This window comes from Pantherophis guttatus, chromosome 9 (assembly GCF_059756535.1).
Source record: "Pantherophis guttatus breed Tessera chromosome 9, ASM5975653v1, whole genome shotgun sequence".
Classification (NCBI taxonomy): Eukaryota; Metazoa; Chordata; class Lepidosauria; order Squamata; family Colubridae; genus Pantherophis; species Pantherophis guttatus.
Window position 1 is genome coordinate 16,394,398 of NC_142071.1, and position 27,224 is coordinate 16,421,621.

The following is a 27,224-nucleotide window of genomic DNA, read 5'->3' on the forward strand; positions in this document are numbered from 1 at the left end:
GTTGTGACTTTGAATGGTTAAATCGAGATTACCTGTTCTCCCATCTAGGATACCCATATTCTGTTAGTTTAAGAAATCCCAGATGCCCTTAGCAAGAGGCAAAGCTCCAGTGATGGAAAATTGGCTAATATCCTGCTCTAGGGACTTTGGATTTTCTTCTTTCTTTCTTTCTTTCTTTTTTTTTTTTTGAGGGAGTGTATGTGCCAGGAACCACTTCTTTCTGCATCTTTCAAGTAGTATTAAACATCCTTTTGAAGCAAACAGACTTCATGATGCATTTCCCGAGCTGTAAAGAACACTACAATAATGATTTCTTTGCTGGTGGCAGCGGGTCTCAGGGGAGGATCGGAGACAAATGGAAATGAAATGGAGGTCTGCCCTGGATTTGATTCTTCATCTGTCTCTCGTTCTGTCCCTCTGCCCCCCCCACCCCTCCTATCTACCTGACCTAGTTAACTCAATTAGGCAACACAACTGCCAACCCCCACCCTTCACATCCATCATTTCCAACCAAGAGATCCATGAAAGTCTTGACAAATCTTACAGTGCAGCAGGAAACACCACCTCTTCCCATAGCAGAAGCTGCTGCAGATGTAACTTACAATGTTGGAGACCACACAATCTTAGGTCTTCAGAGAAGAGTGTACAGGGATCCTCGACTTATGACAATTGAGCCAAAAATTGATGTTGCTAAGTGAGAAATTTGTTGATTTTTGCCCCATTTCATAACTTTTCTTGCCACATTTGTTAAGCGAATCACTGTAGTTGTTAAATTAGTAACACGGTTGTTAAGTGAATCTGGCTTCCTCATTGACTTCGCTTGTCAGAAGGTCCCAAAAGGTGATCACATGATTCTGGGACACTGCATCCATCATAAATATGAGTCAGTTGCCAAGCATCTGAATTTTGATCACGAGCATGGGGATACTGCAACAGTCATAAGTGTGAAAAACAGTAATCAGTCATGTTTTTCAGTGGCATTATAACTTTGAACGGTCACTAAATGAACTGTTGTAAGATGAAGACTTAGCGTAGGAATAATTGGCATGTGAGGATTTCCTCCCCTCATATTGAAAGGGTACAGGCATTCCTTGACTTACAATAGTTCATTTAGTGACTGTTCAAAGTTATGACGATACTGAAACAAGTGACTTATGACCGTTTTTCACATGACTGTTGCAGTATCCCCATAGTCACATGATCAAGATTCAGATACTTGGCAACTAGTTCATGTTTATGACGACTGCAGTGTCCCAGGGTCATGTAATCCCCTTTTGCAACCTTCTGACAAGCAAAGTCAATGGGGAAGCCAGATTTACTTAACAACCGTGTTACTGACTTAACAACTGCAGTGATTCACTTAACAACTATGGCAAGAAAGGATGTAAAATGGGGCAAAATTCACTTAACATCTCTCACTTAGCAATATAAATTTTGGACTCAATTGTGATCGTAAGTTGAGGACTGCATGTACTGGTGCCTCTGGTTATCAATATCATTTATATTAAGGCTGCAAGAGAAACTGGTATTGATTGACTCATAAGAAAATCATTTCATGACCATACTGGTTATATACGTTGCTTTTTAGGATATATTAAGAAATGGAGAATTGTAGTCTTTTAGATCTTACTGAGCTGTAATTTTGCTGATAAGGAACTAACAATTTACTTCATCACAAGATGCATGATGAAAACAAGAATGTCAGTTTGTTATGGATTATGTACCAAAAGATACATTTTACAAAATAGTTGTTTAAATCTGAGATTTCTCTAAGTTGGCCATTTAGAAGGTAAATACATTACAATATTTTAGGCTTCCTAACGTTTTGCATGAATTAGAATTCTCAGCATCTTATTTCTGCCTGCAGTGGCCATGGAGATGTTGAAAATAACAGCTGGCCAACATCTGTTTGCTTACAAGATCTACACAGGAGAAAAACTATTTTCTAACTTTGTTTGTTTCATTTCTTTTTTTTCTGGCACTTTGAACTATCTTCCTCATTTCATAGTTATAGCGAGTAAACTATTTTCCAAAACTAAAAAAACATAATCCAATTCACAGGCTTATTGTGTCATTTTAATTCCTGTTCATTGTTGTTTTGTCACAATCTACTAGCTTTTTTACCCCATCATAAATCTTCAGGCATAGCCAAAGGCTGGAAAAAGGAGAATTTTGAACATGAAGCTGTGAAAAGCAATTGCAGTAATCAAGGATTACCTGTTAGATTCCTACACTGACCAGGGAATGGGTTTAAATGTAATGGTTTCTTCCAACTCATAAATTCTGCCTGTGTAGAGTTATGAAGTCTGACAAGCCTGTTAAAACTATCTTGAGCCAGTGAAACAAAATAAACATAAAACATTGCCTTTTAGAGGTTAAATATTATGCCTCTATACTGTAAAGAGAAGTTGTGGGAAAGATTGGGCCTGAAGGTATCGAATATCCAGTTTCAAACTGGTATCATTCTTGTGTATTCAACTGCCAGATTTTTTTTTTATATTCTAGTTTTTTTAAAAAAAAAAAAACACCCACAAAAAGGCAGAGGAAGAAATGAATTCCAATTTTACCACAGCCAAATTTAATGTATTTTTGTCCTCCCAGCCCTAAATTCCAGAAAGGGTAATTGAATAAACCAGAGTTCTATCGAACAAACCACACTGACACACAAGCATAATATTTAAAGCTGTGTGCACCTAACACCGGCTCAGAGATAAGCCTTGATTTGGGGTCAATTGGCTCATTTGCTATGGGAATTATTGAATTGATATCTGAATCTCTTCTGCCACGAGACCTATGGAGACAGCCTTTTGCCTTATTGCAAGGATAAGAGTTTCTACAAATGCTCCAAGAGCTTTCAGCCCCACTCAGCTTACATGTTAAGTGGCGGAGAGGTCCGAGGGCACCGTCTTCCCTAAAGAATTGCTCCACTGAAATGGAATGAAGCTGCACAAAAGAAGCCGGCAGAAAGCATGGATAATTCTGCTCTTTCAAGCAGTTTTCCCTTGGAGCAATTCCAAACATGCCGTCCTTCAAAAGCAGCTATAAACAATCCATTTCCCCCAAAGCAGCATTCTGGAGTAAGTAGGTTGTGGGATGCAGCCTCAATCAAAGGTAATACTAATGTAGGCATTTCTTAAGATTTCTGTTCTCTCGTGCTATCTTGCAAAGTTACAATAGGCAGACTGAAAAGGTCTGACCATTGCTTCCCTTTCTTCAAAAGAGCCCAGGTTGATATTCAAGAGTACCATGGTCCATGTGTGCCTGCAGAGTGTGGCTTTGTCCAGTGCGCTTCCCACTACATGATCTTCCTCCCTCTCTGAACAAACGGAAGAATTGTGTGTCCCCCAAACTGATGTCCATCTCTATCTGAAAACGCCTGTTAAGGAAAATGAATAGAACAGGAAAAGGATCCACTTCACCAAGCCAATAGAGGGTTTTGCCAGCGATGGGGGTATGAAGCAATGCCCCCCCCTCTTTAAAAAAAAAATCATAACACAGCTTCATCTCCAAGAAGTGGTTTTGAGGAAAGTTGGTCTTTCAGACATTACTTGCACTCGTCCCCCCAGGGTGAGCAACCCTTATTCAATAAGTTCCACGTAGTTGGCTGGAAACATCCCAAAGTGACCATCGGGCCCGTAACCTCGCCACCAGCCCTCGTCAATCATCTCAATGTTTGTGATAATGTTCTCAGGGTCAAAAGAGATCTCTGTGTCGTCAGCTAAAAGATGGGAAACAAAACACAATCTCCATGTTATTTTTTAAAAAGAATTTTAAAATTTATATTTTAAAGAAAGTAACTGGCCCAGTAGACTTAAAACAGGAGTCACCAATCCCTGGTCCATGGACCGGCACCGGACTGCAGTATGGCAGAAACTGGGGCACGCAAACAAGAAAAGCCCCATCCATGGGATGCAGGCAGCACACGATACCACGGCCTTTCCAGTCTGTGGAAAAACCTCTCTCCACAGAACTGGTCCCTCGTGCCCACACTGACTTTGATCCTGATGATTTGAAGTTACGACAGTACTGAAAAAAGTTACTTATGACTGGCTCTCGTACTTACAACTGTCCCAGCTTCCCTGCAGTCATGTGATCAAAGTTTGAGCACTTGGCAACTACCGCATTTCTCCAAAATGATGAGCCATCTTGAAAAGAAGCCCTATCACATTTTTGAGTGCATCTGATCAAATGAAGCCCCACCCACAAAATTAGCCCTAATTAAGACTCCACCCACCCCGGGGTGCAGGGGGTGGGGTGAGGCAACACAGATAAAAAATAAGCTAGGGTGGGGATGGGGGTGGGTAGGGTGGAGCTGCCCTACTTACCAGGCCTTGCATACCCCAATACCTACCTCGCCTTCGTCTGCGGCCGCTTGTCACCACTCACACGCATTGCCCTAGCTTCCATTTTGCCTTCAGATGCCTGCCGGCATCTGTTATCTGCAGCCAATAATAGAGCTCTGGATCGATCCGGAGCTTTATTATCGGCTGCAGACGGCTTTCCGGAAGGCATCTGAAGGCAAAACGGAGGCCGGGGCAATGCGTGCGAGTGGTGGCAAGCGGCTGCAGAAGAAGTGGGCCAGCAGCAGGCTCCTGCTGGGCGGGCTGTTGGTGCCACCGCTGCGAGGTGAGTCAATAATTAGAACCCTCCAAAAAGAAGGCCTAGCAGTTTTTTTGGGGGGTCAAAAGAAAATAAGACCCAGCCTTCTTTTTGGAGAAACACAGTAGTATGTTTTTATAACAATTGCAGAGTCCTGGAGTCATGAGTGCCCTTTGTGACCTTCCCAGGTAGCTCCCAATGAGCAAAGTCAACGGGAGAAGATGGATTTATTTAACAATGGCATGATTCGCTTAACAACTGTGGCAAAAGCTCATAAAGTCAGGCGCAACTCACTTAACGACTGCATTGCTTAGTGATGGAAGTTCTGGTTCCAACTATGGTCATAAATTGAGGACTATGTGTAAACCATGGTTTCTCAATCTTGGCAACTTTAAGATGTGTGGACTCCAACTCCCACAATGCAGTTCAAAGTTGCAGAGTTCCTAGAAGTGCCAAGGTCAAGAAATTCTTCTCTAACCTCAGCCTGTTTCAATTTTATTTAAATAACACCTGTAGTAATCTGGGTTGCCTTATGCTAAACTCAAGTACTTAATCATTTAACCTCTTCTTTTCTAATGCTGTTTATTCTTTCACTGTGGATTATTAGTCCTCCTTTTTGCAGACTCATAATATCCTGTATTATCATTTCAGCCTTTAAATCTGAGCTGAGCAAACTTTTTCTGAGCTGAAGACGGCATCAGGCTTTTGAGTGGCGGGCTGGGACTACACTGAACCAACAGAAACAGCCTGCAGAGCCATGGTAAAAAATAAAGTAGGATTAAATACGAGGGAATGAAATATTTAATACATTCATTCTGCTGGCATGTTAGAAGTTACCACTCAGCAGCAAAAATTGGCCAGGCTTTGAAAGTTGCACTCAATGCTTGCGCCTAAAAACACAACTTTATATTTATATTTATATTTATATTTATATTTGTATGTATGTATGTATGTATGTATGTATGTATGTATGTATGTATGTATAGGTCTTTGGTTATTCGGGTTTTCTCTCGCGTAAAATTGGAGGTTTCTTGGCAACGTTTCGACGAAGTCTCATTCGTCATCTTCAGGCTGGTGTCTTCGGCTTCGTGCTTCTAGGAGCAATGTGTGTGATCGCAGGTGTTTCTTCCTTTTAACTGCCAGTGGGGGTGTGAACTGATTGGGTGGGAGCTTGGCTGTGTTCTGATTGGGTGGAGGTGTGTTCTGATTGGTTGGGGGTTTGGCTGTGCTCTGATTGGATGGGGGGTTGGCTGTGCTCTGATTGGATGGGTGTGTGTTCTGTTTAGGTGGGCGCTTGGTTGTGCTCGGGTTAGTCTGAGTAGCAGGGGGATTTGAGCTGGTGAGCTGTGTTGCTTTTGTTTGGCTTCGTGTTCGTGGCCGTGCTACCTCTTCATGGTGGGTGTCAGTCTGCTTCATGTATGGATTGGAGGGGTTTAAAGGGGCTAATGATGTAGCTGTGGTCTGGCTTCTGGTCTGTGGTCGTGCCTCATCATCAGTGTGGGTTTGAGTCTGCTTTCTGCGTGGATGTGTGGTGGTTACATCCTGTGTGGCTCTCGTGAGTGTGGGTCTGGTGTCATTCTTTGTGTTAGGGACTCATTTGTCAATAAGGGCGGGTTTCCAAATGGCTGGTAGGCGGGAGGTATCATCTCGTTTATTCATGCTGTGTGGACGTTTTTCTATCTCGATGGCTTCTCTGATTATTCTGTTGTTAAAGTGTTCAGTTTTGGCGATAGTTCTGGTCTTTTTAAAGTCAATATCATGTCCTGTGGCTTTGAGGTGTTGGACCAGGGAAGAAGTTGGTTCCTCTTTTTTGACTGAGTTCTTGTGTTCTTCAATGCGTGCACTTATTCTTCTGTTGGTTTGTCCGATGTATGTGGTGGGGCAGACTTCGTCGAAACGTTGCCAAGAAACCTCCAATTTTATGCGGGAGAAAACCTGAATAACCAAAGACCTACATACAAACACCCGCGAAAACCTCAGAAAACATACACACACACACACACACACACACACACACACACACACACACTTTGCATATTCAAGCAGCTGCAGAGTACATTCTAACTCTGTATAGGTAGAGCTTCTATTTTTATGGCTTCTGCTAAGGGTGAGAAGAAAACACCTTTTTATTTCAGTAAGCTTAATTTAAACTCTAAAATGTGGTTTTCTGACTTCCAAATGTCTAATCATGCTTTTTTTAAACATAAGGACCCCCACCCCCGGCGTTCCTAATATGAGGAACTTATGAAAGCAAAACATATCAAACATACCAGCTTGGTAATCATACAGAGCACGGGCACATATTCCTTTTCCTTCCGTGTTAAGGTTTTCTTGGTAGGCATCACTATAATCATAGTTAGCATCTTCAGGCTGTTCCCAAAACAAAGAAGAGTTAGCGAGACAAAGAATGATATAGTAAATCAGAGGTCATCAATCTTTTGACTACAATTCATTCACTAAAATATCTTTTCCCAACCTTGGCCTGCTCCTGATGTGTGGACCCAGTGGTGAAATCTGAACCGATTCACTACCAGTTCGGTGGCCGCGCATGTGTGCCAAGTGCGCGAGCATGCACAGTTCACACCAAACTGTGGTTGGTTTCTTGGGAACCTTTTTTAAGAAACCTTTTTAAAGCATTTTTTACTATCGGTTCGGGCAAATAGGTAGTAAAAATGCTTTATAAAAAGTAAAAAAAAAAAGGGTTGGACGATCACAGCTGTGCTGCACGATCGTCGGAACCTTTTAAAAAAACTTTTTAAAAGCATTTTTTACTACCTATTCGCCTGAACCGGTAGTAAAAAAATGCTGAAAAAGTAAAAAACAGTTCTGACAATCGCTCGTCGTTCAGCTGATCGGCAGAACTTTTTTTTTTACATTTTTTTACTACCGGTTCGGGCAAACTGGCCCGAACCAATAGCATTTTACCGGTGTGGACCTCAACTCCCAGAATTGCCAAAAGGCAATAACTAAGGTTGAGAAATTTGAGAGTTGAAAGCCACAGATTTGGAAGGTGACATAGTCAGAGCAGGTTGCACTAACAAATCTCAATGCACTTTCTGATGTAAGTGTACGAAATCAGAAATATAAGTGTCATTTATATAAATATAATTTATAGAAATATGGCTTAATTTCTGAAAGGAATGATTTAAAAGAAGTTTATCATGGATTTTTGAAGGGGTTTTTTTGGTAAGATCTGCCAAGTCAGATGTCACTAGGTCACAGGACTTGATCTACATCTTCTTCAAGGCAAAAATCCATGGAATAAGTTTTGAACGGGACATAAGCATATACATTTCATTACTGAAAGATGTTGCCTAGCCTGGTAACGAAACATTCGAAAACCAACCCACAAGCTCGGAAAACGAACCTTCACCCTCACATTTCATTACTTTCCCCATGTATGTCATAGGAAGATAACAAACAGTACAGCAAAGGCATGGATGTAAGGTGAGTTGGGCTGAGAGTGTTATATTTTTGACAAAATTTATATTATTCTTCTATTAATCTAGGTTTCCCCAATTACATTTACATGCTGGAGAAATTAGGGAAATTGCAAATATGAAGTATTTTTTCTTAAATATATTTTGATTAAAAAAAACAGCAAAGGACATACCAATGTTATCTTGCTAATGCAACCAAGAATAATCCAATTTGTATTGATCTTTTGCTAGCAGAGACTAACCTCAGGGGGCTCATCATAGATAACATGCTGGTTTGGGGGTTCCTCGTACACGGCCTCTTGTTCTACCTCCGGTTGGAAGGTTGCAGCTCCTGCCTTGTGGTTCTCCTCTCTGACAGAATTACCTGAAAGAAGCATTCTCAATTTCAATCCTCAATGTTGAGAAATCAAGACTCATGTCCCAGGGTTTATTTCTTGATTTAATAGCTTTTCTCCCCAGGATGCCTCTACTCAGTATCTCTCTTGCTCTCCTTTCAATACAACAAGCAGCTTACTCGTCTTCGCATGTCTCACTTTAATTTTTATCCTGCCTTTATTCTTTTTACAAGTAACTCAAGGCAGCCAACTTATCTATAACACACATTCCTCCTCCTATTTTCCCCCACAACCACCCTGTAAAGTGAATTGGGCTGAAATAGAGTGACAGGCCCAAAGTCACCCAGCTCGTTTTCATGCCTAAGGCAGAACTAGAACTCAACTTTCCTGTTTTCTGAGACATCATCTTAACCACTACGCCAACACATTAACCTTCTTTCACACAGTGCAGACTCATGGGTCCTCATTTGTTTCCCCCTTCCCGCAAGCTTTTGCAGCAAGAAGCAAGATTGCACCAATGGCCACACGGAGGGAACGGGACACACACACGCACACACCACAATACATGGAGAAACTGAAACAGAGATCAATCTTGTTGGGGCAACAACGGACTTCTCAAGCTTTTGAAGAAAAGAAAGATCACTGAGATGGATGAATGAAGCTGCACATTTCACATCTTCTCGCCATAACAAAATAAGAAATAAATCCAGGGAAGGGTTCCTTTTGACATAAGGGTGAAAAGAACAGCTCTGGTCTGTTCCACTGTTAACAAATCTAGCTAATGGAGAATGAGACACAGATTTGATTAAACAAAGGCTTGGTAAAGACCTTCTGAGAGCAGGACTGGGGAGAGTTTGGTCGTGAGAATGCACCCATGACCTGGGTGCATCCTTGTATTAAAAGAACTGCATGTAAATGTGTGCAAGAGGTATAAAGAGTACAGTGAACCTGAAGCTGTCCCAAGCAAAAATTCTTCTTCAGTAAAATAACAGTAATGAAGCAAATTGGACTGGAGCAGCTTTCATAGTCTAATTCAGCTTTCTCACGTTGGGAGAAAGCTGTACTATACTCAGAGGGGAAAAAAAGATAAACAAGGTCTATATCTATGCTGCATGTAAAAGGTAACATAAAAGGCTTCTATTTTTCTAAAAACTGTTTCTCTCACAGGCTTTTGGGGGAGGGGATGAAACTTTCCAAGCATGAACCTGGACATAAAATGGCAGAATTTTAAGCCCTCTGGGGAAATCATGGCTTGGTCAAGGGTACTTTCAGGAGAACATTCTGTCCTGTCAAAGCCCCTGCTCTGGAATACCTTTTCCCTCAAGATATGTTTCACCCCCTACCCTGAATGTGTTCAAATGAGCTCTGGAAACATGGCTTGTTCCCCAGGCCTTGGGTTAGAAGGGCTGATGGATCTCATGACTGGCGGTCTTCTAATGGCTCCTTTTGGTCTGGCGCTTGGCAATGGGGTTGTTTCTTTGAGTTGTATTATTTTAACTGTGTTAACTGTATTGCACCATTGATTTTTTACTGTACGCCACTCAAGAATTCTTTGTAGAGTTGGGAAGCCTTATATGTTTCTAAAATAAGTAAATAAATCAAATAAACTTCAGGTGTATCTTCCAACTGGAATGCAGGGGAAAAATCAGAATTACCATTGGCTATTAAAAAAAACACCTCTTGCTGTTTAAAAAAAGGTAGTGTAATCAAGGAACAGAAATCACATGCTCTCATATAATGCTTTTACCAAGTTCGGGAACAGGAAAAACTGGAGGTGTGTCGTGACCAGACGAACGAGCAACATGAGGAGGAGGAGGAACATCTTGCGTAGCAGGTTGGAGAGGGGACGCAGGACTCTCCACCTGGTTTCTCTCCTGAAGGAAAGGGCTCCGTAACTTGCCTAGGAAAGGAGCCAAGTAAGTCCAGAACACAAATGGCCCATATACAACAAGGAGTCCTTGGCTGAATTGCTGCTCAGTTACTGCCAAGTTCTATCCATTTTTATTCAGAAGTATAACCGTGTTTGTGACTTGTACACAGAACTACAGGAAGTCCACAACTTACAACCATTAATATAGCGACTATTCGAAGTTACAACGGTACTGAAAAAACTGACTTGATGCCTGTTTTTCACAACTTACAACCGTTGCAGCATCCCTATGGTCACATGATCAAAGTTCAGACACTTGGCAACTGACTCATATTTATGACGGTTGCAGTGTCCTGGGGTCACATGGTCACCTTTTGCGACCTTTTAACAAGCAAAACCAATGGGGAAGCCAGATTCACATAAGAACTGGGTTATTTACTAAACAACTGCAGTGATTTATTTAACAACTGTGGCAAGAAAGGTCATAAAATGAGGCAAAACTCAATTATATTCTGTAAATTGCCTTGAGTCACCATGGGTGAATAGAAATAAATAAATAAATAAATAAATAAATAAATAAATAAATAAATAAATAAATAAATAAATAAATAAATAAATAAATAAATAAATGTCTCACTTAGCAATTGAGCAATGGACTTAATTGTGGTTATAAGTCAAGGACTACCTATACAGGTAGACCACAATTGAGCCCAAAATTTATGTTGTTAAGTGAATTTGTCCCATTTTACAACTTTTCTTGCCCCATTTGTTCAGTGAATCACTGCAGTTGTTAAATTAACATGGTTGTTAAATGAATCTGGGTTCTCCACTGATTTTGTCAGAAGGTCACAAATGACTCCTGAACACTGCAACTGTCATAAATATGAGTCAGTTGTCAAGCATCTGAATGTAAATCACATGACCATTGGGATGCTGCAATGGTCATAAGTGTGAAAAATGGTCCTAAGTCACTATTTTCAGTGCTGTTGTAACTTCGAACGGTCACTAAATGAACTGTTGTAAGTCAAGGACTATCTGTAATCAAACCATGCATCCAATATATAAGTTCTTGAATTGCATTAGCTTGTATCAATCAAGTTCTAAAACCCCAATTATGGTGCTAAATTTAAAATTTTCACAATTCCACAAATTGGTGGAGAATAAAGAAAATGTTCTCAGTTGCCAAGGCCATCTTCTGAAATTCTCATCCCTGGGGGAAGCAAGCAATTCCCCTTCCCCCGTGCCTTCCTCCTAGTCTAAGAGTGCTCCACAGAATACCTGGCTGGGAGCAGATGGTGGCTGCTGCCTCTGTAGACATGGACCTCTCCTTTTGTTTGAAGATCTCACGAGGATTCATTGATCGTTGAGCTACTAGTGATGCGGCTTCCTAAAAAGCAACCAAAAGGATAACTGAATCCAGATGAAATACGAAAAGCATGGAAAGGAAGAGGGAACAGCAAACACCACCAATGCCCAGCCTTAGCATGCAAGGGGAAAAGTGTTGCCTTTGGCTGCCTATTTTACTAAATGTAAGAAAAAAATCTAACTAATAACCATCAAAATCCTTTCCTCAATCCAATGCTGCCAGATGTGTTGGGCAACACAGCAACAAATCGTACAATCCCTAGCTAGAACAGCTACTGACCATGCTGAATGAGGATTAAGAGAGGATTTGGGATAATCAATAAATCATTCAACAAGGAAAGCTCAGGATGCAGGCATCCATCAAAAAGGCTTTATTTACACCAGGGCGGCGCAGTGACTCAATGGTTAAGATGGCGGGCTTATTGTTTGGAAAACCAGCAGCATGGGTTCGAGACCTGAGCATCATGTGATGGTGAGCTCCGGTCCTTACCCCAGCTCCTGCCAACCTAGCAGTTCAAAAGCATGCAAATGTGAGTAGATAAATAGGTACTACTTTGGTGGGAAAATAACAGTGCTCCATGATGCCATGCTGGCAACGTGACCGTGGGAATGTCTTCAAACAGTCATGACTCAATGGCCTTGAAACTGAGATAAGCACCATCCCCTATAGTCAGAAATGACTAGCAGAGTAAAATCTGCAGGGACTCTTTACCCTTTTATGTAGTGGGCAGTTGTTAAAAGGCTAGATTAGGAATGGGGAAACCCAAGCTGTAGTAGTCCTCCCTTTAGGCACAGAAGCAACTGACAGACTTTGGACCAGACTCTCTCGATCTCTGTCCTAAACTGGGAAGTTAAAAAATATCTACCTACCAGCCAAAACAGGACTAGTATGGGAGATTATGGTGTATAACATTCAATGGCTTTCATCTTGCAGTGGATTGATTGGGGACAGATGTGAAGTATTGCAGAAAAATAATAAACATCCACATCCTTTCACTAAAATTCAAGACCATGGTCCTCAGTTACTCCAAAGATAAAATAAGCATCCCAAAGGTGCTTTTTCAAGAGGCAACTGGACTTTATTTTTCCTTGAAGACGTTTCACTTCTTATCCAAGAAGCTTCTTCAGTTCTGAACTCCAAGAAGCTTCTTGGATGATGCGAAGTGAAACATCTTCAAGGAGAAACAAAGAAAGTCCAGTTGCCTCTTGAAAAAGCACCTTTGGGGCAACCCAGACCAGGATTATTGAGAATCTCCACAGAGATAAAGCAAGCATCCAACGGTCAATGGATACATTGCATTTGGATACATACCTTTCTAGATACTGCAAAAGACATGAAGGCTTTGGGTCAAAGTATCACTTGTTCATTATAAAAATGGAATAAATGGGATATCAAGGCTTGCCTGAAGATATCATATGAACTCCTTGTACGATGCACTATCCTTTTGCATATTGCCTTCACTACATATGAGAGATACAGAGTTAAAGGATGAAGGAAGGTCCCTGTGGACAGCACTAATTTTCCACTATGGAAAAGGTTCAGAAGGATCAAGGAGTTGCAAATAGCTAGTCAGAAGGAGGAAGACCTTCACAAACCAAGAGATGCAGAATGGAGTTAGTCAGAAGGTTTTCTCAAGCAGTGCAAAGTCAAGAAGGAAGCAACCATCTTGCTCAAATCAAATCCCCCAGTGAATTGTCCATGGGAAACCCATAGTAGAACAGGAAGGAGAACAGAGTCAAGTTACCAAGAATCCCACATGCAAATGGGTGAGTCTAAATCAAAATTCCATAAAAAAGTAAAGGAAATAGCCAAGGAAGTACGACCATCAATTGGGGGAAAAGATCTATTCTCTCGCATTGTGAATAAAGAACAGGGTGGACAAGAATCCGTAGGGAAATTCAGCTCAAGAGTCATATACTAGCAGAACCTTCTTCAACTGGTCACCTGTAGACTATTGGTTGGCTGGCAACCATGAAATTGAAGTGGTTGAAAAGCAGCTGAAATCAGATAAATTTCCCAGAATCCCTAGCATTTGTCACATAAAGCCAGGAATCCTGGTAATTAATCTCCCAAAATCTGGAAGATAGCTAGTTGGGGAGCTTTTAGCTATAAACTCTATACAGGTAATCCTGTTATGACAACAGGGACCAGAAAATTCATTGTTAAGCAGGGCAATCATTAAGTGAAACATCACGTAAACACACCTGATTTTATAACCTTTTTGCCCAGTCATTAAGTGAATCACCTGTGGTCATTAAGTGAGATGCCATGTGACCGCAACATGTGACTCTTGATGACTTCCCCATTGACTTTTCTTGTCAAAGCCAGTGGGAAGGTCGCGAATGACAACACATGGCTGCAGGATGTTGCAACGGTTAAGTGTGAGCCGGTTGCCAATACTCAGATTGTGATCATGAGATTGTGGGGAAACTGCAACGGTTGCAAGGAATGGCGATACGTCATTCTTTTCAGTGCAATCCTAACTTTGAGTAGTCACTAACCAAATGGTTGTTAAGTGAGGACTACCTCTACAGGTAATCCTTGACTTAAAACAGTTCATTTTGTGACTGTTCAAAGTTACAACGGCACTGAAAAAAGTGACTTATGACCATTTTTCACAATTGTGACTGTTTGCAGCATCCCCATGGTCACAGGATCAAAATCTGGATTCTTGGCAACTGACTCATATTCATGACCATTGTAGTGTCCTGGAGTCATGTGATTCCCTTTTGCGACCTTCTAACAAGCTAAGTAATTGGGGAATCCAGATTCACAAAACAACCATGTTATTAATTTAACAAATGCAATTATTCACTTAAGAACTGTGGCAAGAAAAGTTGTAAAATGGGGCAAACTCAACAAACTTTGGGCTCAATTGTGGTCTTAACTCAAGGACTACCTGTACAATTAATTATAAACAGCTCTGTATGTCTAAATCATTATACAAGGTCTTATTTTTTTTCTGTTAACCACATACTATACTAAAAGGGATGGAATAATCTTACTTCCTGACAACTTCCTGGATTTTTCTACAGGGAGTAGAGGAAGCAAACTTGTTCCTTTCTCAACTTGCATACAGAAATCAAAACTGCTGGCAAAGGGATTACAAGTCCATTTCTAGGTCATTTTTCAACAAAAAGCAGGTAATAAAAATGTGGGCTGCTAATTTTTCTGGGGTTATTTACAATGGCAAGAAGTGAGTGAGAAACACAGTAACTCAGTTGCAGCCATGATTTTAATCACATCTTGGACACAGGAATGGGGCAAGGCTTCAGTCAGAAAAAATATGACAGATTATTACCTTGCCTTTGTTTTCAGAAGCAGTCAAAAACTTAATTGAAATAGATGACAAGCGAAGAGCCCAGGAAACAAGGATGACTTTTTTGTGCCCATGATCCAAAATATTACAAAACAATCAATGAAAAAGTTCTTAAGAAAAAAATGCAAGATTGAGCAGACAGAAGAAAATAAAACCCGAAAACAGTGAACAATTGCAATTAATATTTAGAATTATCATTAGAAGGGAGAGGCTTTCTTATCAGCAGAAAGATCAGTCCGGTACTTTCTTAGTTACTGGAAAACTGTGTATGAGTAGAGATTGCCTTCAGATGCACCAAGACCAAAAGAGAAACAAGGATTGAAGGATTTATGTATCTATATAAGTATTCAGCCTCCCTATGGCAGGAAGAGGTGAAGCAGATACATGAAGATCCTTCTGGGTTAAATTCTGGCTGGACTGTTCATACCTGTCAGCTACAAGAGTGTCCATATTAAACATGCAATGCTCATAATGATGCATGCAGTGCACTGCATGCGCAAATAATGCAATGGGATTCTTGAGTTGTAGTTGTTATCCAGAAAGTCACCAGTTATCCCTGCTTTGATCTCATAGGCACCGAGAGATGATACGAAGAAGATAGAAGTGATACAGATAATACTGCATGCTAGCAGATTGTGAAGAGTGAGGACGGGTTGGCAAGGAATTTTCTCCGGTGTACCTGAGCTTTCTCCACAGACTCACTCCTCCGTGGGAAACCTTTCTTGCTGCGAACTTCTTCTTGCTCCTTCTGTAACAAAAGATGACCTCTTACACTTATGGTGAGGTCAACCAGAGATGATGGCACCAAGGTGAGGGAAATAAAGACTCTTGGCTTTCACTGATGATGTTACCTAGTGGGATAATGATATGTCTGCAAGAAAACCACCAAGCTCAAAAAGCACTAAAGACTCCACAATTCAATTCTGAGCTACAAATATTCTCATCTACTAAAATCTTTGTTGAAAAACGTTAAGGAACTTAAGTTCTTCCTATGGACCACTGACTCAAGTCATTCAACCGATCAAGAAGAATAAGCAACTGATGGCCAGAATTCCACTTCTACCTACTATATTTTAAATTTGGTGCAAATTATCAGCAGAAACAGCATTTATGTCTTCATGATGGCACTAAAAGATTTCAGAACTTGCCTAGGAATTCTTTGCTATCTTATGTCATCTTCATAAGCAAGAAAGCAATTCTATCTTCAGAAATTTCTTGTTAAAAACAGAGAGAACAAATGCGACCATTTCCAATCTCACCCATTGTTGTTTTTCTTGTTCTCTTGAGTTGGTTTCCTGTTGTTGCTGGAATTTCCTGCAGATTTAAAAAAATCAAGAGCTATGGTTAACAAAAATTATGCCATTCAGCTCTTAAATTTCTAAACTTAACTGTGTCCTTCATCGTACTTCTAATTTAATCTGATGGTCTATTCACAACAAGTTTGTACCCATCTCCATTACCAAAAAGGGAGGAACAGAACTAAATCTGTGATATCAGAACTATAATACTGCAAGAACTTTATTGGAAGCAAACAGTTTTTTTTTCTGTTGCTGTGGAATATTTATAGAGTTCTATTCCAAGAGATGTACCATCCAGAACAGCAGAGCCCTCAAGAATGATGCCACTATGAAATATGCTGCAACTCTATAGTTTCATTTTCATTATAAATGCTCAAATTTCAAAATGTTCTTCTTGATTAGGAAAATTAAAATACGTATCTCTGTAGTCTTTTTAATGCAGGGGAAGCCTTCATGTTTTGATTCCTGGCAAAACTGTTTGGAGCAAACCATGCAGTTTTCTTAGCAAGGTTTCCCAGAACTGGCTTGCAATTGCCTGCTTCCCAGGGCTAAGAGAAGTGACTGGCCCAAGGTCCCACTCATAGTCTTCTGGTTTCTAGCCTGATGTCTTGACCACTACACCAAACCGGCTCTCTTTATCTGTAATATAGCATCCTAGAATTTATAAATATAGCCCAATATACAATAAACTGTCAAAATCTTTCTATATTTTTTATTGAAAGTTAACTCTAAAAGGAAGAATTAACACCACTAAACTGAACTATCTTGTTTTATTCTTAAGAATCTTCAACAAAGCAGAAATATGGGTTTAACTAAAGCTAACAAATTCCACATTCAGCTAGGAGTTCAGTTCCACACTTGTGGATTTAATTTTAATTTCACAATAACCCAATAATTCAGTGACTGACAATCAATGACCACAAGTGGCCCCAAACATATGGCTGATGGCTCTTGGAATTCATTCTATTGTTTCATAATGTTGTCTAAATCAACCTTTAAAAAAAATCAACAGCCTGGATTATGTGATTGCAAAATACACATATACGAACACTGCAAATACAGATGTAAAAATTGTAAGCAGACATGTGAAAAGATGGCTGAAGGTTTATGTCACAAGTGATCCTCCCCAACAATTCAGTTTTTTTGCACAGGTAGTCTCCGATTTCCAACTACAATTGAACCAAAAATTTCTGTTGCTAAGCAAGACAGTTACTAAGTGAATTTCGCCCCATTTTACAACCTTTCTTGTTAAGTGGAAAATTGCAGTTGTTAAGTTAGTAATATGGTTGTTAAATAAATCTGGTTTCCCCATTGACTTTGCTTGTCACAAGATCGCAAAAGGAGATCCCATGACCTCAGGACACAGCAAGTGTCATCAATATAAGCTAGTGCCAACCATTTGAATGTTGATCACCTGATCATGGAAATGCTGCGACAGTCGTGTAAAAAACGGTTGCAAGTCACTTTTTTTCAGTGCCGCTGTAACCACACTTGAGCCCAAAATTTATGTTGTTAAGTGAAACATTTGTTAAGTGAGTCTTGCCCAGTTTATGACCTTGGTTACCACATTTGTTTTTTGTTTTTTTTTATTGAAAAAGTTTTACAAATACAATTTTTTTTCCCTTTCCCCCCTTCCTCCTCCCTAACCCCCCCCCACCCTCCCCACCCCCCATGGCTTCTCCAAAAATTAACTCCAGATTAATCTCAAATTATATAATACTTTACCATCCTTTTACACCACCCCCCACATGCTAACCATTTCTTTCTAACATTATTATTATTTCCCCCCTAAACTATACATTTCAAAGCAACCTTCAACTATAAAACTATGTAATAAATCCTAATTTAACGTTTATTCAACACATATTCTACCCATTTCTTCCCACATACATATATCTCCTAATCCAGATCTTTTACATATATTTATATCTAAACATAACATCCTAAACTAAACAGTCAATAACCTAACCCATCTCCACCCATTTTCCTACAGGTCTACCTTACATAATATTAATATCTCTGTTCTACTGCCCACACCACACAATTAACAAAAATATTTCCATATATGAGTCCTCAAATGACTTTAAAATTATAATCCATATAGTGTCTTCTGTAACGTCTTTCAGCTAGATTATTAGTTCCATCACCCATATTAGGGTAACATCAGCTTCAGCTACCAACAGCATACTCAGTATCTTCCATTACCGTCTGCCCTCCTCAATAATAAATGTTTTCGTATATAAAATCCACCCGAGTGACTTTATATTTGTATTCCATATGGTATCTTCTGTAGTATCTTGCATCTAGATTGTTGATTCCAACCACCAAATTGGGATAACAGCCAGATCTTCTGCATGCCCCAATCCCATAATTCTCTTGCCACATAACTCAGCAAATACGTAATCCATTTTTCAAAGAATCCAAAATAGAAAGTTCCAATCCACTCACTCAGAGGCCTTCTTCCACAACCCAATAGCAACAGCACTGCAGAGGTCTGTTATTCTTCTCAAGATAATGAAAGTCAATAATTTGCCTCAATTATATTTTCATATATCATATATCAGCCATCTATAAGTCCCGCTTATTATATTTAATCAACTCTTCAGTAACTGGCATTAAGCTGTTGTTCAGTTTAAAATTTTTTAGTCTTGTTAGACCTGCTTCTTTTTTTCTTGGCTTTCTGTGGTTTAGATCTCCATTCTAGTTGTCTCTCTAGGACTTGTGTATCAGCTGATTGAATTCCATGCTGGTCTGTAACTTGATAAAACATCTCATTAAAATCCAAAGCTGCCTCTCTTTTTTTTTTTTTTAATTAAACTTTATTGAGATTTTCTTTTAAAAAAAACAAACAAAAAACAAAGGACAAAAACAAAAGAGAAATAAGAGGAAAAAACAAACAAACATTCAAACAATAACATGAAACAACATATACATAATATAGCTTTTCAATTTGTATCGGATGTGCAGTGTTTTAACTATTTCCATAAATAATACTTGGTGACATTTTAACTCACTTTTAACCATTATTTAATACACCTTTAGATCTTTCTTTCATTCTATCATGCAACCACTTGTACCACCTTTCCCACACCATATAGTAAACTGACTTTTCATCATTTAATTCATAGGTTAATTTAGACATCTCTGCGCACTCAAGTATTTTCTTAATTGTAAGCTCTTCTGGTGGTTGAATTTTCTCTTTCCAATACTGTGCGTATGCCAATCTAGCGGCTGTAATTATATGGATCATTAAATGCATCATTTCCTTTCTATATGGCTTCTTTATTATTCCCAGGAGGAAAATCTCTGGTGTTAATGCAATATCTTCATCAGTTATTTCATATAACCATCTCCTAATTTTATTCCAGTATCCTTTTGCTTCCGGGCATGTCCACCACATGTGAAAGAAGGTGCCTTGACCGTGGCCACATTTCCAACAATTGGGATGTATATTGGGATATATCTTCGCTAGTCTGGCCGGGGCTAAGTACCATCTATGAAACATTTTGTAATGGTTTTCCTTATATGTCACCGCTCTAGTCAATTTAAGATTTCTGTTCCATGCCTCCTCCCATTCCCCAAAATTTATATTGCGCCCTATATTTTTCTCCCATGCAATTATTTGATTCTTCGTGACATCTTCGAACTTGTCACCGTTTAATATATAATTGTATAATTTTGCCAGAATCTTTTTGTTTGTTCCCATCAAGACTTTATCCAGTCCGTTTGATCCCAGTTCTAAACCATATTGTTCTTTGTCTTTCTGATATCTGGATTTTACTTGTGCATAAGTCCACCAATCTAAAGTTATTCCTTGCTCTCGTAGAATATCATTTGGTTTAAGCCACCCTCTTTCGTCTAGGATATCTTTATATCTGCCCATTTTCTCCCTCTCCCACCTATTTGGGTGGGTCAGGGCCTCCATCGTTGAGAGCCAATTTGGGATTTTTTTGTAATATTTTTGCCTAATCTGGGTCCATGTTTGTATCAGGGAATCTCTAATTTTGTGTCTATGAAAATGTGTCTTCCTTTTCTTCTCCGTTTCCCAGATGTGGGCGTGCCAGCCTTTTTGCAGGTCATGGCCTTCTAAGGTAAGAATTCTCTTATTTTCCAGGGTGATCCAATCTTTTATCCATACTAGCTTGGCTGACCTGTAGTATGTTTCCCAGTCCGGGAGTCCAAATCCACCTATGTCTCTTTTGCCCCTTAAAATTTTAATGGAAAATCTCGGTTTTTTCCCCTCCCATATGAATTCTCTAATAATTTTGTCTAGTTCTAAAAAGAATTTTTTATCTAAATTTATGGGTATATTTTGAAATAGAAATAATATTCTGGGGAGGATGTTCATCTTAATTGTGGCTATCTTGCCCAAAAGTGATAGTCTTATTTTTTTCCAGCAATCTAGGTCTTGTTTTATTTTCCTGATTAGGGGAATATAATTATCGTCTTTCAAGGTCGAACATCTTGATGTAATCCAAATTCCTAGGTATTTAATTTTTTTGGCAACCTGTAATCCTAGTACTTCTTCTATCTCGTTTTTCTGGCTCTCAGTTGTGTTCTTGATCAATACTTTGGTTTTGGTTTTGTTCAGTATGAAGCCTGCCACCTCTCCATATTTACTTAATTCCTCCAATACTTTAGGTCCCGATTCTATAGGGTCTTCAAGGATTAGGGCTACATCATCCGCAAATGCTTGCGTCTTGTAAATCTCCTTTCTGATCTGCAATCCTTTTATTTCATCGTTAAATCTAATTTTCCTTAGAAGAACTTCTAGGGCCAGAATGAACAATAAAGGGGATAGGGGACAACCTTGCCTTACTCCCTTACTGATTTGGAATGTTTTAGTCCTATCCCCATTCACCAAGATACTCGCCTTTTGGTTATTATAAATGGATTTAATCATCATTTCAAAATTTGTTCCAAATTTCATCATCTCAATTTGTTTATTCATGAATTTCCAATTTAGATTGTCAAATGCCTTTTGAGCATCGACAAAAATCAGAGCCATCTGTTTTTCAGGGTGTTCCTCATAATACTCTAGCGTGTCTAGTACAATTCTCATATTATCCCTAATTTGTCTCCCCGGTAAAAATCCATTCTGGTCTTTATATATCCAATTATTTAAAATCTTTTTCATTCTTTCGGCCATTATGCCCATGAATAATTTGTAGTCCGTATTTAGGAGCGAGATTGGTCTGTAATTTTGAATTTGTTTTGGGTCGGCACCTTCTTTCGGCACAAGTGTGACATGCGCCTCTTTCCATGACTCTGGAATTTTGTGGTCTAACAGTGCATCATTAAAAATTTCTACTAATTTCGGTTGGAGTATTTCTTCTAATTTTTTATATATTTCCCCTGGAAATCCGTCAGGTCCTGGCGCTTTATTATTTTTCAATTTGGAAAGGGCTATTTTTAATTCTTCAATTGTGATCTTTCTGTTAAGCATTTCTTTCTCATCATCAGTTATTTGTGGGAGCTCTGCTTTTATCAAGTATTGTTCTATTTTGTCATCCGATATCTCCTCTTCTTTATATAGGGATTCGTAATATTCTCTCACCCTATCCCGTTTTTCTTCCTCGGTAATCAATAATTTGCCCTTAGAGTCTACTAAAGTATGAATTATTCCCCTTTCATTTTCCTTTTTTAATTTATAGGCCAACCACCTCCCCGATTTGTTGGTATTCTCAAAAAGATATTGTTTCGTTCTTTTCATTCTTTGTGCCAACTCTTCTTGCTCCATGATGTTTACTTTATGCTTCCACATCATCCAATTTTCTTTGGCTGCTTCATCTTCTGGATTATCTTGGAGTTTTCTTTCTGATTCTCCTATATGATTTAAGTACTCTTCCAGGATCTTCCTTTCTTCTTTATTTTTATGTGCAATATATGAAATCACGACTCCTCTCAGATAGGCCTTCATTGTGTCCCAAACTATTGCGCGGGATGTGCCTTTGTTTTCATTTTCCTTGAAAAAGAAATTTATTTCTTCTTTAAATTTTTGTATACAGTCTTTGTCGCCCAGTAATTTAGCATTAAACCTCCACCTCCGTTGGTATTTTCTCTGGAGAGACTTCCATCTGATTTCTAATGGATTATGATCAGCCCAATCGTTTGGGTTAATTACTGCAGTTTCAATTTCCAACCCCAAATTTCTACTGGCCCATGCCATGTCAATTCTGGACCACGACTTTTGTGCATTTGAAAAGAAGGTATATTGCCTGTCATTTGGGTGCAGGGTACGCCAAATATCAATTAGATCTAATTCATCGACTAACTCAAAAAATGCTCTCGGTAAGTTTGTCCTTTTATTTTTTTTAACTTTATTGCTCTTATGGTCCTTCTCCGGATCTACAATGCCGTTAAAATCCCCTATCATACAGATTTCAGTATATGCCATTTTCACTAATTGTTCATGCAGTTTCTTAAAGAATTCTCCCTGTTTTTTATTCGGGGCATAAATGCCCACTAATAATACCTTGGAATTCCCTCTCTTAACTTCAATCATAAGGATCCTACCCTTTGTATCTTTAAATTTCAATTCTGCTTCAATTCCTTTTTTTACGTAGATAGCCACCCCCCTCTTCTTTTTCTCTGCCAGCGAATCAAATGTTTGACCAAATTTTTTATATTCTAAACATTTACTTTCTTCTTTTTTTATGTGCACCTCTTGTAAACACATTATATCAACATTTTGTTTACCTAGTTTTGTTAATATTCTTTTCCTCTTTTTATAATCATTTAGTCCATTGACATTTACGGATATTAACTTCAAGCCATTCATCTCTAAACCCCTATCTGATTACTGGTTCTTGTTTATTTCTTACGGCCCTTACTGGTCTCGCTTTCTTCTCTTTGGCTTCTCCTTCTTCTTCTGTCTTCTCCTCTACAGTTGCCTCGTTCGTGTTCTGTTGATGTAGGGCTTCCTCCTCCACTGCTGCTATTTCTAGATCTTCCTTACTCCCCTGCTCTTCTTCCGCGCCTCTTAGCTGGTCAAGGAAGTCTTGTGCTGTACTCAGATTTTCTATTTTAATTTTTCTTCCTTGCCAGGTTATTAGCATCCCTTCTGGGAGAAGCCACCTGAATAGTATCTTTCTTTTGTTCAACTGTATAGCCAAAAATCTATATCCCTTCCTCATCTCCCGGACTCTTCTTGGTATCTGTTTTAGGATTATTATTTCTTTTCCTCGATATGTAATCTGTTCGTCTCTTGCCATATTATAAAGAGTATCTTTAACTTTTTTCCGTGCGAAGCGGATATGAACTTCTCTAGGAAGCTTGTTCCTTCTTGCATAGTTAGTCTGGACCCTATATACGTCGTCCAGCTCCCTAATTATTGCCTGTTTGTCTTGGTGAAGTGCATCGGCTATCAGCTCCGCCATTTTTTCTCCTAGGTCTTCCTCTTTGTCCTCAACAACATTCTGAAATCGCAAATAAAAGGAAGCCCGGTCCATCTCCAATTGGATTATTGTATCTTCTATCTCTTTATTTTGACTGGTTAGTGCTTGATCCACAATGTCTAATTTCTTTTCAGTTTGGTCTATTCTTGTTTCGGCTTTTTGGATTCGTAGTTCATTATTAACTATTGATGTTTGGATATCATTCATTTTCTGGTCCAATGCATGTATATCTGATTTTAATTCGACATGGTTATTTAATAATTTTTCCTGCATTGCCATCATTGTTTCTTGAATTAGGGTTAATGATGCTTGCAGAGTTTGCATTGCCAGGCTTTCTGTTGATTTTTGTGTCGCCGGAGAGGTTGTCGCTATAGTGGGGTTAGAGGGAGTCTTTTTTCCTGTTTTCCCCACAGTGGATGCCATGCTTGTCATTTCTTTTAAGATTTTCTTTTGCTCTTTAATTATCCTGTCGATGTTACTCCAAATTCTCATTCGCCACTTAGCGCCTCTATTATCTTTTTTTTTATATATATATATATATATAAATATATATTTATATATCTATATTACTATATCTAATTTTCCCTTCTAAATTTGTAAACAGGTATAGCTAGTTTTCCGGTGGGCAGTCAATATCAATATCTATACGATGATTCTAATCTCTTCCTCACAATATCTTGTACTCAGAATGTTATTTAAATATATTTGATGTTAAATTGGCTTAGTAAATATAAGTTAGACAGTTCAGTACTATACAAATCAAAATATCAATTAATCAGCAGTTCACAATCAATATATCAATAAAGCAATTAATTTGACTCAATATTATACTTTTTAGATACTTAAAATACTATAAATACTATAAATAGAAATTTTGAATACTTAATTTTAAATACGATTATAATTATATAATTATAATTTTAGATACTATAAAATACTGGTAAATACTATAAATGCTAAACAATTAAATATATATATAGAAAGATTTAAAATATCAAAACTTAAGAGTGTATTATATTATCTAGTCAAGAAGAAAAAAAAAGAAAAAAAAAGAAGAAGTGGTTTAGATCTCCATTCTAGTTGTCTCTCTAGGACTTGTGTATCAGCTGATTGAATTCCATGCTGGTCTGTAACTTGATAAAACATCTCATTAAAATCCAAAGCTGCCTCTCTTATGTCTGTAGGTAATCCAGCTATAACCTCTGAAGGAGAATCCAGAAGCGGCTCATCCAAAAGAACCTCTGTATCTTGTTGTTTTTCCATAACCTCCATCTCCAACTGCTTAGCCTGGGTTTCAGTCTCTTGTTTATTCTTTTCTTTATTCCCCTCCTGTATTCCTGATACTGATGACATACGTGGAGATGCTGGGTCCATTTTAAAAACCTTGTAGTAAAATTCCTCCGCCTTTTCAACAGTGTCTAATTGATGTCTTTCTCCTTGATATCTCAATATTATACCAACTGGAACATCCCACCTAAATGGGATGTTTTGTTTTTTTAGCTCAGTCACCAAAAATCCGAATTCCTTTCTATCTTTTAACATCTTGGACGGCAGCTCTTTATATATCCAAATCTTCCTTCCATGCATTTCTAGAATGGAGTTAAAAGACTTTTGCACAATATCATTTCTTATTCCTTTATCTGTAAAGTAGATCACCACATCTCTAGGCAACTGCCTTTGCTTCGCAACCCAAGAATTTACTCTGTAGACCTTATCAATCCTGCAGGATACCTCTTCAGGACTAACCTTTAAAATCACAGCCAGAACTTCAGCAGACATTTTTCTCAGGTCATCTCTATTATTTTCCTGTAATCCCCTCATTCTGACCGCAAATTCCATGGACCTGTATTGCATCACTGTAACTTCTCTTTCAATCCTTTGTTTTATATTATCTACATTGTAAATCTTGTGGTCAGCTTTCTGTATTTTAGGCTTTACTTCTGAGCTAATTTCTTGGATATTTGTCAAATCATTTTCAATTCCTTGTATTTTATTGTCCAAATTATAAATCTTCAACTTCCTTCATTTTAGACTCTAATAAATTAGTATCTTTATCCATCTTTATAACTATTTCTGAAAAAGTTTTGACAACTGTTACAATCTTTTGTTTCAAATTATCATACTTTAGTTGTACCAGCTCTTTAATTTTCTGCCTAAATTTTTCAAGATTCTGGTTCAGAATCTCATCATATCTTGCCATCTCCTCCAAAACAAATTTCTTTAAATCTTGCTCATATAATTTGTAAATGGGGGAAACCCCCCCCCCCCACGGCTTGATTGTCTGGCTTTGTCTGTTTCAACGCCATCCTGCCCCACAGACAAACTTTTTTTTTTTTCTTAAAAAGAAAAAAGGACTTTTCTCCAAGCAATATCAGTATCAAGTCTCCAGGAAGAAAGAAACTTAAAAATAGAGATTTTTCTCTTCAGTTCTAGCCAGCACTAGATACTTTGTAGCGTATTAAGCTATTCAAACGGAAGGACTTTCGCTTTCAGCTTTGTTCTTTTCAAGCCTCAGCCAGTCGCCATTTTAAAAACTTTTTTCCTTCGCTTTTAAAATCGCCCATAAGATTTGTTAGAAATACTTGCGATTTGGGGTCCCAAGTCAGGATTTCATCCTTTTTGTTCGAGCAATCTGTTAGATTTAGTTGATTGGATTGGTCCCTTCGCCTGGCTCTGCAGGAAGCAGAGTTCCCTCGACGCCCGGAGCAGCGGTGAGCTGTATAGGGAGCCACATTCTGCTTCCTCCCCAAGAGTAAAAAAAAAACTCTGGGGAGTTTGCAGAGGACTCTACCTGTCCTCGCCGGCTCTATCTCACGTCTCCTTAAGGAGACGGAGTTTTTCGAGCCGTCTCTCAGCTGTAGAGACGGCTCTTTACAGGCGACGAGGCTGGCGGTCCCGAAAGACCATCCGGCGGCAGCGGAAACCAAACCGGAAGCCGGTTACGTTTGTTAAGTAAATCCCTGCAGCTGGTATGTTAATAACCCACTTGTTAGTGAATCTGGCTTTCATGAGCTCAGGGCACTGCAACCGTCATAAATATGAACCAGTTGTCAGGCATCAGAATTTTGATCACGTGATCATGGGGAGGCTACAAAGGTCATAATTGTGAAAAATGGTCATAAGTCACTTTTTCCAGTGCCACTGTAACTTCTAACAGTCAGTAAATGAACTGATGTAAGTTGAGGACTACCTATATACCGAAGTCCAGAGACAACTTTACTTCTCTGGGGTAAATATGAAATTTAAATTAAAAATTAAATTAAAAATTAAGACTATCAGGAAAACTAGCCCTACTTACCTCTGGGCATCAATCTCCTGGGAGCGCTCCTTATATTTTCGCTCCCGTAAAGATGCTTCTTTCAATTCCCGATCCCGGCTCTCCTTTTCCAAATGTTGACGCGCTTCCTCCGCTTTTCTCTTTTCTTCTAGCCGGCGATTTTCCTCATCTTTCTGAAAGAACAAACCTATTTCAAAATGGGAACTTATGAGAACTAGACATGGGAAGACATATAAAGGACCCCACAAAAAAGGTGCTAGTTTGGTCTACCAGGCCAACAACGGACAATCCTGAATAGGATTTGCACCTCACACGTCGGGTCT

At 38.9% G+C, this 27,224-nt stretch overlaps 1 protein-coding gene across 4 annotated transcripts in view; it reads right to left on the reverse strand.

Moving 5' to 3' along the window:
* Positions 1–2,054: 2,054 nt before the first annotated feature.
* The window catches only part of DBNL (drebrin like), a 37,557-nt gene continuing 12,387 nt past the window's right edge, over positions 2,055–27,224 (reverse strand). Inside the window, exons 7-14 of one of the 4 annotated variants that reach the window (XM_034436968.2) lie at positions 26,923–27,074; positions 16,189–16,243; positions 15,609–15,677; positions 11,523–11,631; positions 10,122–10,274; positions 8,282–8,403; positions 6,870–6,969; positions 2,055–3,718 (exon numbers count right to left, since the gene is read on the reverse strand). In XM_034436968.2, the coding sequence (XP_034292859.2) occupies positions 3,579–3,718; positions 6,870–6,969; positions 8,282–8,403; positions 10,122–10,274; positions 11,523–11,631; positions 15,609–15,677; positions 16,189–16,243; positions 26,923–27,074 (900 nt within the window). In that variant the 3' untranslated portion in view covers positions 2,055–3,578. The remainder of the gene's footprint in view (positions 3,719–6,869; positions 6,970–8,281; positions 8,404–10,121; positions 10,275–11,522; positions 11,632–15,608; positions 15,678–16,188; positions 16,244–26,922; positions 27,075–27,224) is intronic. The other 3 variants (XM_034436970.3, XM_034436971.2, XM_034436972.2) reach the window with 3 other exon arrangements.